Source organism: Orycteropus afer, unplaced genomic scaffold (assembly GCF_000298275.1).
Source record: "Orycteropus afer afer isolate SDZICR_OR568_19922 unplaced genomic scaffold, OryAfe1.0 scaffold00194, whole genome shotgun sequence".
NCBI classification, from domain to species: Eukaryota; Metazoa; Chordata; class Mammalia; order Tubulidentata; family Orycteropodidae; genus Orycteropus; species Orycteropus afer.
The window spans coordinates 309,002-321,952 of record NW_006921781.1 but is presented as its reverse complement, the minus strand read 5'-3'; the positions used below and the strand labels follow the sequence as shown (position 1 = coordinate 321,952).

At 38.9% G+C, this 12,951-nt stretch overlaps 1 protein-coding gene across 1 annotated transcript in view; it reads left to right on the top strand.

Annotated features, from left to right (window-relative positions):
- The first annotated feature begins 4,223 nt into the window (after positions 1 to 4,223).
- Positions 4,224 to 12,951, top strand: part of LRRC63 (leucine rich repeat containing 63) — a 108,310-nt gene continuing 99,582 nt past the window's right edge. The window contains exons 1-3 of the mRNA XM_007947810.1: positions 4,224 to 4,308; positions 6,322 to 7,017; positions 7,474 to 7,542. Of these exons, the coding sequence (XP_007946001.1) occupies positions 4,224 to 4,308; positions 6,322 to 7,017; positions 7,474 to 7,542 (850 nt within the window). The remainder of the gene's footprint in view (positions 4,309 to 6,321; positions 7,018 to 7,473; positions 7,543 to 12,951) is intronic.

The following is a 12,951-nucleotide window of genomic DNA, read 5'->3' as shown; positions in this document are numbered from 1 at the left end:
GGATCGGGCAGTGTTTCGTTCTGCTGTGCATGGGGTCGCTATGAGTCGGAAACGACTCGACGGCACTTAACAACAACAACAACAACAACATGTAGCACTAAAGAATAATGTAGAGTCTGCAAAACACCACATAATATGGATGAATTTGAAGGACATTATGCTGAGTTAATTAAGTCAATCACAGAAGGACAAATATAGTCCTAGTTTGTTGTTGTGGAGGGTCAAAGAAAGGTTTATATATAGAGGAAAACTTTCTTTGTTGGCTGCCAAGGGTGAGAGGGGAGGGGAGGGGAACACTGAAAAAAAAATGCATTGACCCATGTCACTTTAGTTTTGTGAATTTCACTGTACATAAATTATATTTCAATAAAATGCATTTTAAAAAATAAACTACTACATTTTTGAAGGAAGTTTTAAAAACTAACATGAGCACAAAAGTACATTCCTATAGGTGCGATGTTGAATTAAATCTACATTGGCCCATTGTTTAGAAAACTCTGACCTGCTTAAAAATATTTTTATATTTTAATATATATATCTTAAAATACATTGCTGTTGAGTTGATTCTGGTTCATATCAAACCTATAATACAGAATAGAACTGCCCCATTGGGTTCCTAAGGCTGTAATCTTCATGGAAGCAGACTATCACATCTTCCTCCTGTAGAGGGGCTGGTGGGTTCAAACAAGGGACCCTTCCATTCACAGCCAAGGACTTAACTACTTCACAACCATGGCTCCTTATTTGAATATTGAATATATGTTAACATTATTTGCTATTACCTATTTAAACAGGAGAAGGGAGGCATATAAAAACAAAAGAAATCTAGCAACAATTTCCAGGTCATTCCAACAGAGCTATGTCTGTCTTTTTGCTAAAAGCAAATCTGAGGTACCCCAAACATCCCCCCAATCAATATTACCTGTGGGGTGTCTAGAGATGCTTTTGTGTAAGGCTTTTACCTCATTTTAACACATTAGTAATAATAATAAAGTAGGATATGTAACCTTGGCGCTCACTGTTACCCTGGCCTCTTTAATACAATGTGCTAATAGAGCAAAAGTGATTGTGGTTCTCTTTGACAAGCTTCATATGCTTGTGCCTAAGTGCAAAGCTGATGGGATAAATAAGTAGCCTGACTGTACTGTACAGCTAACGTAAACTCTTAAAGCCAAAGAGACATATTTTAAAAAGAAAGTATTAATATTCCTTTTCAAAATACAATATGTAATAAAATAATCCAAGTTGAATTTGATTGGTGCTTTCTAAATCCATCCTACATTTTCACATCATTTCCAAAGATGAAGTATGTAAGATGTGTTAGGACAACTGATATATACATACAAAACACACCAAGCTTTGGACTTTCTTTTCATAATAATCGTCTCATTTACCTGAATGTCTGGTGCTAAGTGGTAGGAGTAGTAAGCAGTAGAAAACAAAATACAGGCTCTGGTTTGGTACTTGTTAGAAGAAATCTTCAGGGAATGAATTCTGATGTCTCATTCCACGTATGACAAACCATTTAAAAAAAAATATGTAGTGATAAATTAATTCCTGGATTTTGGCTTTGCAATACTAAGTGTGCATTTTCAAGGCCAGGCATTGATCAGTAAAACTGAATCCCAGTAGTTCTCATGGCGCAAAAGGCTTTTAAGAACATAGGAACCTGACACAACTTACATATTAGAATGTGCACATTTTTATGCTTAAGAATATAAACATTTTTTTATACTTACAAAACAGGCACAAATACATTAAATGAACTAAAATAAAAACGCAAGCACTGAGTTCACACATAGAATTTCCTAACATTGCTGCAATGTCAGGTACAAAATATATTACTTGACACAAAATCCTAACAATCAGATCTGCCCTTTGTTGTCAGCTTTTTTTTTTTTTTTTGGTCCTTCTGAGAAACTAATCAATCTAGGAAGTAGACATAGTCAAAAGTGAGATAAATTTATGGTTTTGGCCAGCAGTCTAATTAGCACACAGTGATCATACAAGGGGAGGGGGGTCCCTGAATTTAAGACCCTAAAGAAAAATAAGTTGCCTATTTTCCAGAGTCTGATGAAATAGAGATATGACCTTTACTTTCCCACTTCTTTCATTGATTATCTAAAAATACATACTTGTTTCTAAGCAGAAAAGTCTTAGCTTAGAAATACATCTCGAAAGATCCCAAAAGCTAGAAATATATTTATGCAGAAGTCTTTCATCTTCCAGCACCTGTTATTAAAGTTTTTGCACCTGTACCTATATCTATAAAAAAAAAAAAAAAAAAGGAAGGAATGTCCATCTATTCTACTTTCTGAGTTAGAATTTACACATCTACATAATAAATTCGCTCTTTTTCACTCAAATCTCCAGAGACACATACACATACGTGCAAACAAGCAATCACTGTGTATATGGAACACTATACACACAGGCTCATCAACACAATTGAAAGAGAAGACAAGCCACAAAACGATAATCAGAACAAATGACATGAAAGTGAGAAATGGGTTTCAAAAGCCGCTTGAACTCCTGCTCCCCCTATTCCTACATAGTTCCCCTTCAACCAGGAACTTTAAAGGAACAGGAACAAAAACCAGTTGGACTAAATGAAGAGAAGAAAAACAGAATGTGCGCTTTTCAGGGACACTGCAAAACCAGCAACGGGATCCTGCTGCGCAAAGTGCAGTATTAAGAAATGCCAACCCAGATCCTAGATACACTCTAGATGAGAGTGAAGCAGCGTGTAAGCAAGAACTCAATAAATAATGGTCATTGTCATTAAGAATAAGAATAGTAATAACGATTGTCACCACGGGGTTCCGTACAGCAGGTGCATGTGGAGCTGGCTTCTTCTGCCCCACCGCCTGCAGCCTCCCCTGCAGCCCCACACAGCTGCACTAAAAGGTGAGTTGGCGTTGCGCCCGCCGCGCCCTCAGGAGGGGTTGGCTCCGTCCGGCTAAACCAGATCGCGCCTGGTCCACCCCGGCCCCGCCCCGGCCCCGCCCCGGCCCCACCGGCCCCGCCCCCTTCATCGACTCCAGCGCGTCTGGTAGTGGGGCGAGATGGTTCGTTCAGGAGAAGGCGGGTTTACTGCGTCGGGTTGCTGGGGTCTGTCTCTTGGGCCTCTAGACACACCTTGCCTGGGGGGTCGGGGAAAACTACTCAATATCACTTTACCCTTACCTCATTGTCTAAGAGTCCGAGGAAAAGGAGAGGGAATATGAAAAGCCGGTTTGGTTGAGAAGCAGCTGAGTGGGCAGAGTAGGAGTCCAAAACTTCTCAGGCATCCCTTCGGATGCTACAGAAGGAAAATTACCGACATCAAGTGGTAGAAAATGAGTAAAGTGATAAGAGAGCAAAAAAAAAATCGAGCATTTGTGTGCAAGGTGTCTTTTGGGGATAAACGTCCAGGTTGTGCAGCTCCAGAGCGTTCCTTTCTCGTTATCAACGGTAAGGTGACGAGCCAGGCGCTTTCTGCTGACCTGCAAACAAAGCGCGCAACTTGAGTCCATCTTCTGGCACCAGTTCTAAACAGTGCTAATTGGGAGCGATCCTGGGAAATTTCATTATATTGAAACCCATCTTGTTTTGGATTAAATATTGATACTCCAGTTATGATGGTTGAAATGTAAGTCATTATTATAGAAAGAAAACTATTTGTGAATGGTGGATCTTTAGGATTTTTTTCCCTTCTCTTCTTTTCCAAATTTAAACATTTTGGAGGTTGAAAAAAAAAATCGTTGTATGTGCTATTCTGGAAAATCAGTATTTACTAGCTGAAATAGTGTTAGCGGATTGATTTTTTTACTAATATGGGATATTTTTATAATGGTCTTGGGTAGTTGGAGTATTTAAAAACAAAGCACTGCATCGAGTCAGTTTGGATTCATAATGGCTCCATAGGATTTCTCTAAATCTTTACCGAAGCAGACTGTCATATCTTTCTTCCTATACATATTTTAAAGTTCTGTAGGAATTATAAATCTAAATTTTATCTGAACTCTTTCTAGAAGTTTTTAAGAATTATCTTTTTACCCTCTTTTTCTTATAAAGGATTCTGCTTGAATTCGGTGGAGTATTACCTCAGAAAGATTTTCATTAAGATGTAATCTAGCTTTTAATGAATTATTTTTCAGCAACCATTCAAACATATTATTATTTTTTTTTTTAGTTCTCATTTAACCAATCGTTCTGAAAAACAGCACTTACTATTAATTAAAATGCAAAAGCACTCGATACTTTTTCGAAGACCCTTACCTCCAAAACTGCCTAAGCTGCCCTTACAGAAGAAGAAAGCCCATACAGGTATGAGAACTAATCAGATATGTGTATTAATGTTTATGTGTTATTCATAGAAATTACTTCACCTGTACAGTTCAAAATTGCAATAGTTAAAAATCCTCCCCCAATTACCATTAACTTGCAAATGTTTGTTATAAAAAACATCCAATTCAATTCCACAAGTATTACTGAGCACAGTGTGAAGATATAATAGTGAGCAAAAACAGATTCTTTCTCTCCACTTGTTAGTTAGCCTATTAGTGTACACTTTTTACCCAGGTGAAGTTCACTATGCTGGGTCTTTGTGAGATGGGATTTCTCTCCAGCACGCACCCCTGGTTAATCCTCCTGTTTTGTCATATTTTGTGCCTGTTTTGTTTTGGGCCATCTTCCACTTTTGGAGTCCCATGGTGCAAGCAGTTAATGGGCTCAGCTGCCAACTGAAAGATTGGAGGTTCTAGTCTACACAGAGGTACCCTGGAAGAAAGGCCTGGTGATCTGCTCCTGAAAAATCAGCCACTGAAAACCCTGTGGAGCACAGTTCTACTCAGACACATAGGGTTGCCATGAGTCAGAATCAACTTGACAGCAACTGGTTTTTCTTACCTTATTCCAAATGGCAAACAGGACTGGCAAGGCCAATATGCTTTTGCTGTTCTGCAAGTATTAGTTGGGGAGGTGGGCAGAGGATTGATGAGTTGTTTTAGTCTCCTTGTGGCAGACACTACTCTACAAGTGGTTCTCTGAGAGTCCCCTTCACTAGGTTTGCAAACTAAAAACCACACTCACTGTCACAAGTTGATTCCGACTCACAGTGACCCCCACTGGGTTTCTGAGGCAGTAAATCTTTACCTAAGTAGATTACCCACCTTCCTTTCACAGAGCAGCTGGTGGGTTTGAACTACTAACCTGGTTAGCAGTAGGCACTGCCCCACCAGAGCTCCTTTTATGTTTGCAGTGGGGGTGAAATCCTTCCCCTTCATCCACAATGTGAGGGGTAGAGCAGAGGAACACGTAGAACTAAGGAGAAATCCTCCCTCTGAACCTAGGTCAATCTTGAACCAATAAAACCGAAATAGTTGCCCTGAAGTCAGTTCCAACTCAGGGCAGCTGCCTGTATTTCTGAGTTAAACTGTGCATAGGATTTTGAATGGCTGTGACCTTTCAGAAGCAGGTCACCAGGTCGTTCTTCCCAGGTGCTCCTGAGTGGGTTAGAACCACCAACTTTTCAGTTAGTAGCAACCACTCAACTGAATCAATCTCTGGCCATCTCTTATACATGAATAAGAGGAGGGTGATGTGCTAAATCTTTGAAGGACTTGTTTTGGACATTTCTTTGCAAATTCTGCCTTAATGAATCTATTATCTGCTCAGTAGAATGTAGAGATATGTGCCACTATTGTACTCAACTGAGACAACACAAAAAGTGTCATTTAACCTTCTATCACATAGCAAAGAGAAGGCATGCTTGATATAGTGAGGTACCTAAGAATGCAGGCACACTGCTTTTTCTGGATGTATGAAAGGAAAGAATATTTATTCATGTAACCAGTATCAGAATGTCATCATATTCACCAGGCACAATGGTTTGACATCCAAAGAAGTATTGAAAAGAAATGTAAATCTTCACTCTGAGTATCAAGCTGAGGGAGAGTAATGATGCATGATGAATAGCAAAACTTTCTTGGAACCACTTTTTAACCCATTCTTATACCCAGAGTTCTAGTGGAATCTGCTAAAAAAGCTCTATTTACCATTCTTTCTCCATCAATTCTCTTTTTCCAAGAGTAGCTCCCTGCCCTTTCTAAATCTAATATAATTAAGTTTTTGAGTTCTCTAGTTGTTCGCTCAAACTTTATCCCAGTTAGCTCAATAAGTGCCTTGGTAAGCTGAGTAAGATATACAGAAATCTCTTAAGAATGTGAGAGAGGGATGGGTAGGTAAAGGAAAGCTATGAATACTAAGATGTTGATTGTCTTGTCCCTGACACTTAGATAAATAAAGTCTAATTTTGCTCTTTTGCTTTTTCTGGTTTAGCCAAGACCATTGAAATTGAACTACCAGAAGTAGAGGTCACTTATGATGAAACCACTTTGGTTAAAGAAGTTGCAACTATTATTCCTGAGGTTGCTTCAAGAAGTCAATCACTAACCCCTATCAATACCCAAAACCTCTTTCTTGATTATGATATACAAGAAAAAGTGACCCTTCTAAAACCTATTCCAATACAGAGAAAATATCTTCAGGATGTTTGTGTGCAAATTCCAGATTCTGCTCGTGGTTCCATGTTTCTTCCAAGTTGTCATTCGGCTTCAGCTCGAGTTTTTGGGAAAAAATTAAGTCAAATGGAAACATTAAGGACGTCAAAGAAATATCCATCCAAATTAAAAAGGATTTATATTGATAGAAGACTTAAAAACATCTTAATTCTTAGGTCAAAGTTCTCCAAACCTTTAAGTGCACCTTGCCCAATTACCACTACCAAAGTCAAGGATATACAAGCTGAATGTCAACAAAAGAGTCTGAAGTATAGTTCTGAGATCCCTGTGGTAGATTTGAGTACAGCAGTGGTAAGCCCTCTACCTAGTGTTACATCTCCTAGACCAGAAAAACAATTGTCTGACCGCTTACGACGAGATACTCCTGTAGTGTTAACTATTAATGAATTTCCTGGTCCCATTTCCATGCCAGTACCAGCTTTACCAAGAAAACCTCAAAGACAGTCTACTATAGGTAAATAAGTCTGAACATGGTGTATAAAAATAGGGGTCAGGTATAGCAAAGGGGAGAGGAGGAGTGCACGCAAATGCTGGCCCCCTGGGGCTTGGGACTGGGAGGGTGAGATCACCTTTTGCCTATACCTTTAATACATGACTAGAGGGCAATAATAGAAGGTCTACCAAGGCCAAGCTGGGCACTCCATGAAGATGGTGGTGCTGGGGAACCATGCAAGGAGTATAAAGGAGCAGGAAAGTGAGTATAAAGGAGCAGTGGGACTGAGCAGTCATTCAGAGGGTGGTCCAGATGATCTCTAGAAGCAGGATGCCAATGCTGGTAGATTCCTTCATGGGCACATTCCTGTGGATACTGCCAGCTCATTAATGGATGAACAATTATAACAAAGTCATAGCACCTTCACATGAATGTTATAAGTATCCAAAAGTTTTTCCCATTTTTCCTTTTTTCTAGAGAATCTAGTAGCAGAAAATGAAAATGTAGAAGTTGTCCCAAAGCAAACAGTGACAAGTGCACCACAAAGTAAATGCTAAGCTTATTCCATTCTTTTAGAGACTGTATATAAACTTATCCTTTGTAAAAATTTGTGATCGTGTGTGTGTGTGTATGTGTGTGTGTGGCATTCACATGTATTGTTGTCGTTGTTGTTATGTGCCGTCGAGTCAGACCCGACTCATAGCGACCCCTCCTTGGGTTTCCGAGGCAGTATCACTACGGAAGTAGGATTGCCCAACCTTCCTTCCAAGGAGTGGCTGGTGGGCTTGAACCGCCAGCCGTCTGGTTAGCAGGCAAGTGTCTTAGCCACTATGCTACCAGAGCTCCCATTCACATGTATGGTGAACCTCATTTCCAGTTCCTTAAGCCATTTACTTATTCAGCAACTATTTTTCAAGTATTGACTGTGAACTAGACTTTATGTTGATTCTGGGAATATAAAAACCTAAGTATTCTTAATTTGGGTAGAGCAGACAGACATGCAATAATGAGTTAACTACTTGCCATGTGCCAGGCACTGTTCTAAAGGCTTTGCATATGTTAATTTATTTAATCCTTACAACAGCCCTCAAACTCACCAAACTCCCTGTCATCCAGTTGATTCCGACTCATAGCAACTCTCATTGGGTTGCTAAAGCTGTAAATCTTTACAGAAGTGGATTGCCCCATCCATCTTCCTTCCGTAAAGCAGCTGGTGGGTTTGAACCACTGACCTTCTGGTTAGCAGCCAAACGCCTTACTCATTGTGCCACCAGAGCTCCATTACAAAAGCCCTAGGAGTTAGGAATGAGTGCCATGTCCATTTTATGAATGGACACAGAGAGGTTAATAACTTGCTGAAGATCACACAACTAGTAAGTGGCAGACCCAGCCTGTATGGTTCCAGAATGTACCCTTAGTAACTGTAGGTCTCCTCTTGAATTAACCTGAATATAAGTGATGTTACTGTTAGCTGCTGTTGAGTTGGCCCCTGTTTTATGGTAACTTCATGTGTAGGATTTTGTTGGCTGTTTTTTTTTTTTTTACAGTAGCAGTTCGCCAGGCCTTTTTTCCGTGGAACTGATGGTTAGCAGTCAATTGCAAACTGCTTGTACCACCCAGGCTCCTTTTAAGTGATGCAACCCATTGCCATCAAGTCAATTCTGACTCACAGTAACCCCATAGGACAGAGTAGAACTGTCCCTTAGGGTTTTCAAGGCTGTAATCGTTCTGGTAGCAAACTGCCACATCTGTCTTCTACAGAGTAGCTGGTGGTTCAAACCTCCTCCCTTTCCAGTTGCAGCTGAGCACTTAAACACTGTGCCACCAGAGCTTTGTCCATAAGTGATATTAAGGAGGCATAAACAAAGTACTTAAGTCAAGGGTATGCTTCAAGAGAGAAATGAAATTCAAACAGGGTCTTGATATGAGGATAGGAATTTTCTGGATGAATAAAAGAGGGAAATTATTCCAGGCAAAGAGAATAGCATGGACAAAGGGTCAGGTGTTTAAGTATTACAAACGTGCTCAGTAAAGCTATTTTTAAGACCATAGGCCCTTAGCCTCTCCTACTTTTGTGGCACAACAGTGTGCATAAGTACACACATGCACCATCACATGAAATACGTTCAGATGTACCCACTTCCCACATAAAACATTATTATTTTTTTTTTGCTAAAAAGAATTTGAAATGAAATATTAAATTTTATTTAGAAATTATTTGGCTCAAAGTAGCTGATTTAATTTTCTGAGATTGAATTGGCTATGATTTGTCTGCAATTATGATGCATACCTGGGAATTCTCCTGAGGGACACAACCTGTTGTTGTTGTTGTTGTTATTGTTATGTGCCATCGAGTCAGACCTGACTCATAGCAACCCTTCCTTGGGTTTCCGAGGCAGTATCACAGGGAAGTAGATTGCCCAACCTTCCTTCCGAGGAGTGGCTGGTGAGTTTGAACCTCCAGCCTCCTGGTTAGCAGTCAAGTGCCTTAGGCACTAGGTTACCAGAATAATGAATATTTTATAACTACTAAATTTAACAATTAATGAAGCTGACATAGTCTCACATTTTATAGAAATTGGATTTAACATTTACAATTTTTTTTCTAGTTGTATTCTCCTGTTTTTAATCTAGGGATTTTATTTTTGAAGTTTCAAACATTTGAAACTCAACTCATTGCCATAGAGTTGATTTGACTCATGGCGCCCTTATAAGACAAAGTAGAACTGACCTATAGGGTTTCCAGGGCTGTAATCTTCATAGCAACAGACTTAGGAACCGCTGACCTTTCCGTTAGCAGTCAAGTGCTTAACCACTGTACCATCAGAGCTCCTTAAATATTTGCCCAGCTCCTTCTAAAACTCATAGCCCCTAAGTATCATGGCCATAGTTTCCAAAGGATAAAGTGATCCTAAACTCAGGATCTATGGATGAGAATTATGGAACGTAAAGCTGGAGAGATGAACTGGGGCTAGAATATGACTCTAATATATAAGTATCTAATCTGCCAGTCTAATATATTAGTGTCTTGGTACTGTACACCAAAGAGGTCTCCAGGAAGGAGAGGAACATGATAGGCATTGTTTCCTAGGGAAGTAATTTTTGACATCAGTATAGAAGATAGAGTAGCATATAGAGAAACTAGCAGCAGGGAGCCCACAATGAAGGCTGTTGACATATTCTAAGTACTTATTATTATTATTATTATTAAGCATTTTATTCTGTAATCCTTGTAGATCCATTCATTGGCAGTTGTAAGAAATAACACAGAGAGATCCTGTGTACCCTTCATCCAGTTTCCCCCAATGGCTGCATCTTGTGAAACTATAGTATAATATTATAACCAGGATATGGATATTGATATAGTCAAGATACAGAACATTTCCATCATCACAGAATCCCTTGTGTTGCCCCTTTATGGGCATACCATGTCCCTCTCCCACTCCCTTCTTAATACTGGGCAGCCACTGATCTGTTCTCCATTTCTATAATTTTGTCATGTCAAAAATGTTACAGATTACATAAATGGAGTCATACAGTATGCAACTTTTTGGGATTGGCCTTTCCTTCCACCCCCAACATAATTCTCAGGAGATTTATCATAGTTTGTTTATCTAGTCACCTGTTGAAGAATATATGGATTGTTTCCAGGGCTATTAGGAATAAAGGTACTGTAAACATTCATGTACGTCTTTGTATGAACATGTCTATATTTCTCTGGGATGAATGTCCAGGGGTCCAATTCTTGGGCTGTGTGGTAGTTGGGTGGCACAGTTGTTGAGCACTCAGCTGGTAACTGAAAGGTTGGCAGTTAGAACCCACCAGCTGCTATGTGAGGGAAAAGGCCTACCTGGTGATCTGTTTCCATAAAGACTACAGCCTTGGAAACTATATGGGGTAATTTCATTCTGTCCTGTAAGGTCTCTGTGAGTCAGAATCAACATGACAGCAATGGGATGATAGGTTGGATGTCTAGTTTTTTTTTTTTTTTCCCAAAGAAACTGCCATATTGTTTTTCAGAGTGGCTGGAGAAGATTTTATATGATACAGTAGTTAAAGCATTCAGCTGCTAACCAAAAGGTTAGAGGTATGAACCCATGGTAGAAAGATATGGCAGTCTGCTTCCATAAAGATTTCAGCCTTGGAAACCCTATGGGGCAGTTCTACCAGTGGCTTCACTAGGAGAGTGCAGGGGATACAAATAGTACCCAGTGAAACTATCAGAGAAAGTGACACCAAAATGACTGTCTATAAAATTTCTGTTCAGTATTTAAGCAGAAATTTGTTATTTTTAATTTAAATATCCCTGTAGTTAGTTAAAACAGTCAAAGTATTTTTTTTAAGTCCAGCTTACATGTTTCATATAAATGGAAATATCCTCATGAAAATACTAGTAAACCGAAGTCAGAAGCATATTAAAAGGATTATGTATGATGACCAAGTGAGATTTACCCCAGGAAGGAAAAAGTATTATACCTACATGCTAAACTCTGTGTGAATTTCCGTTTTGAATTTTGTAATGTGCTCTGGTCAAAGCTATCATTATTATCCAATTACAATGACACTTCCAATCACATGGTTTCAGCTGTACATACTATAAGCATACACTGTTGTTTTTGTTGCTGCCATAGTGGTACAGTGCCTAAGACATTTGACTGCTAACCAGAAGGTGAGCAGTTCAAACCCATCAGCTACTCCATGGAAGGAAGATGAGGCAATCTCCTTCCTTAAAGATTAATTGCCTCAGAAACCCAATGGGGGTATCTCTGAGTCAGCATCAACTTGATAGCAGTGAAAAAAAAAAAGTGTTTTTATAGTTGGGTATTTTGTCAAAATTTCTGGTATTTTAGCTACAATGATATAATGGTATTTGTAAACCTGTATCAATAACTTTTAAATAATGAAATAGTAATTAATTGAAAAGGAGAACAATCAAGTTTCATTTTAAATCATGTTGTAACTAATAATATAATTCAATATAGAAAGGTTTTACAATTTTGTTGTTACTATTCATATAATCAGGAGCTCTGGTAGCTTAGTGCCTAAGGCATTTGACTGCTAACCAGAAGGCTGATGGTTCAAACTCACCAGCCACTCCTCAGAAGGAAGATTGGACGATCTACTTCCGTACTGATACTGCCTTGAAAACCCAAGGAGGGGTCACTATGAGTCAGATCCGACTTGATGGCAGTGAGTTTAGTTAGTTTTATTCTTATAATCTGGGCGCTCTGGTGGTGTAGTGCCTAAGGCGTTTGACTGCTAACCAGAAGGCTGGTGGTTCAAACCCACCAGTCAGGAAGATTGGGCAATCTACTTCTATAGAGATACTGCCTTAGAAACCCAAGGAGGGGTTGCTGTGAGTCAATCTGACTCGATGGCAGTCAGTTTTTTGTTTTTTTTTTCTTTTTTAGAATGATTAATGATGCTGAACATTTTTTTATCTGTATATCTTCTTTGGTGAAATACCTCGTCCTGTCTTTTTTTCATGTCTAATTGGATTGTTTACTTTTTTACTGCTGAGTTTTATTCTGAGTTATATCTACAATATATAAATTATCTGGAATATATATGATTTTTACATATGTATATTCTAGATATACATATCTCTTTGTATATTCTAGATAGTCTTTTGTCAGATATGCAGTTTGCAAATATTATCTCCCATTCTGTCAATTGTTTTTCAATCCTCTCATTATGTTTTTTTTTGTCAGAGCAAAAGTTTTCCATTTTGATGAAGTCCATTTTACCAATTTTTCCTTTTATGGATTATACTTTTGACTTCAAGTCTGAGAACTCTTTGCCTGGCACTAAATCCTGAAGATTTTCTCCTGTGTCTTTTTCTAAAAATTTTATAGTTTTATATATTACACATAAGTCTGTGACCTGTTGTTGTTGTTGTTGTTATGTGCCGTCGAGTCAGCCCTGACTCATAGCGACCCCTCCTTGGGTTTCCGA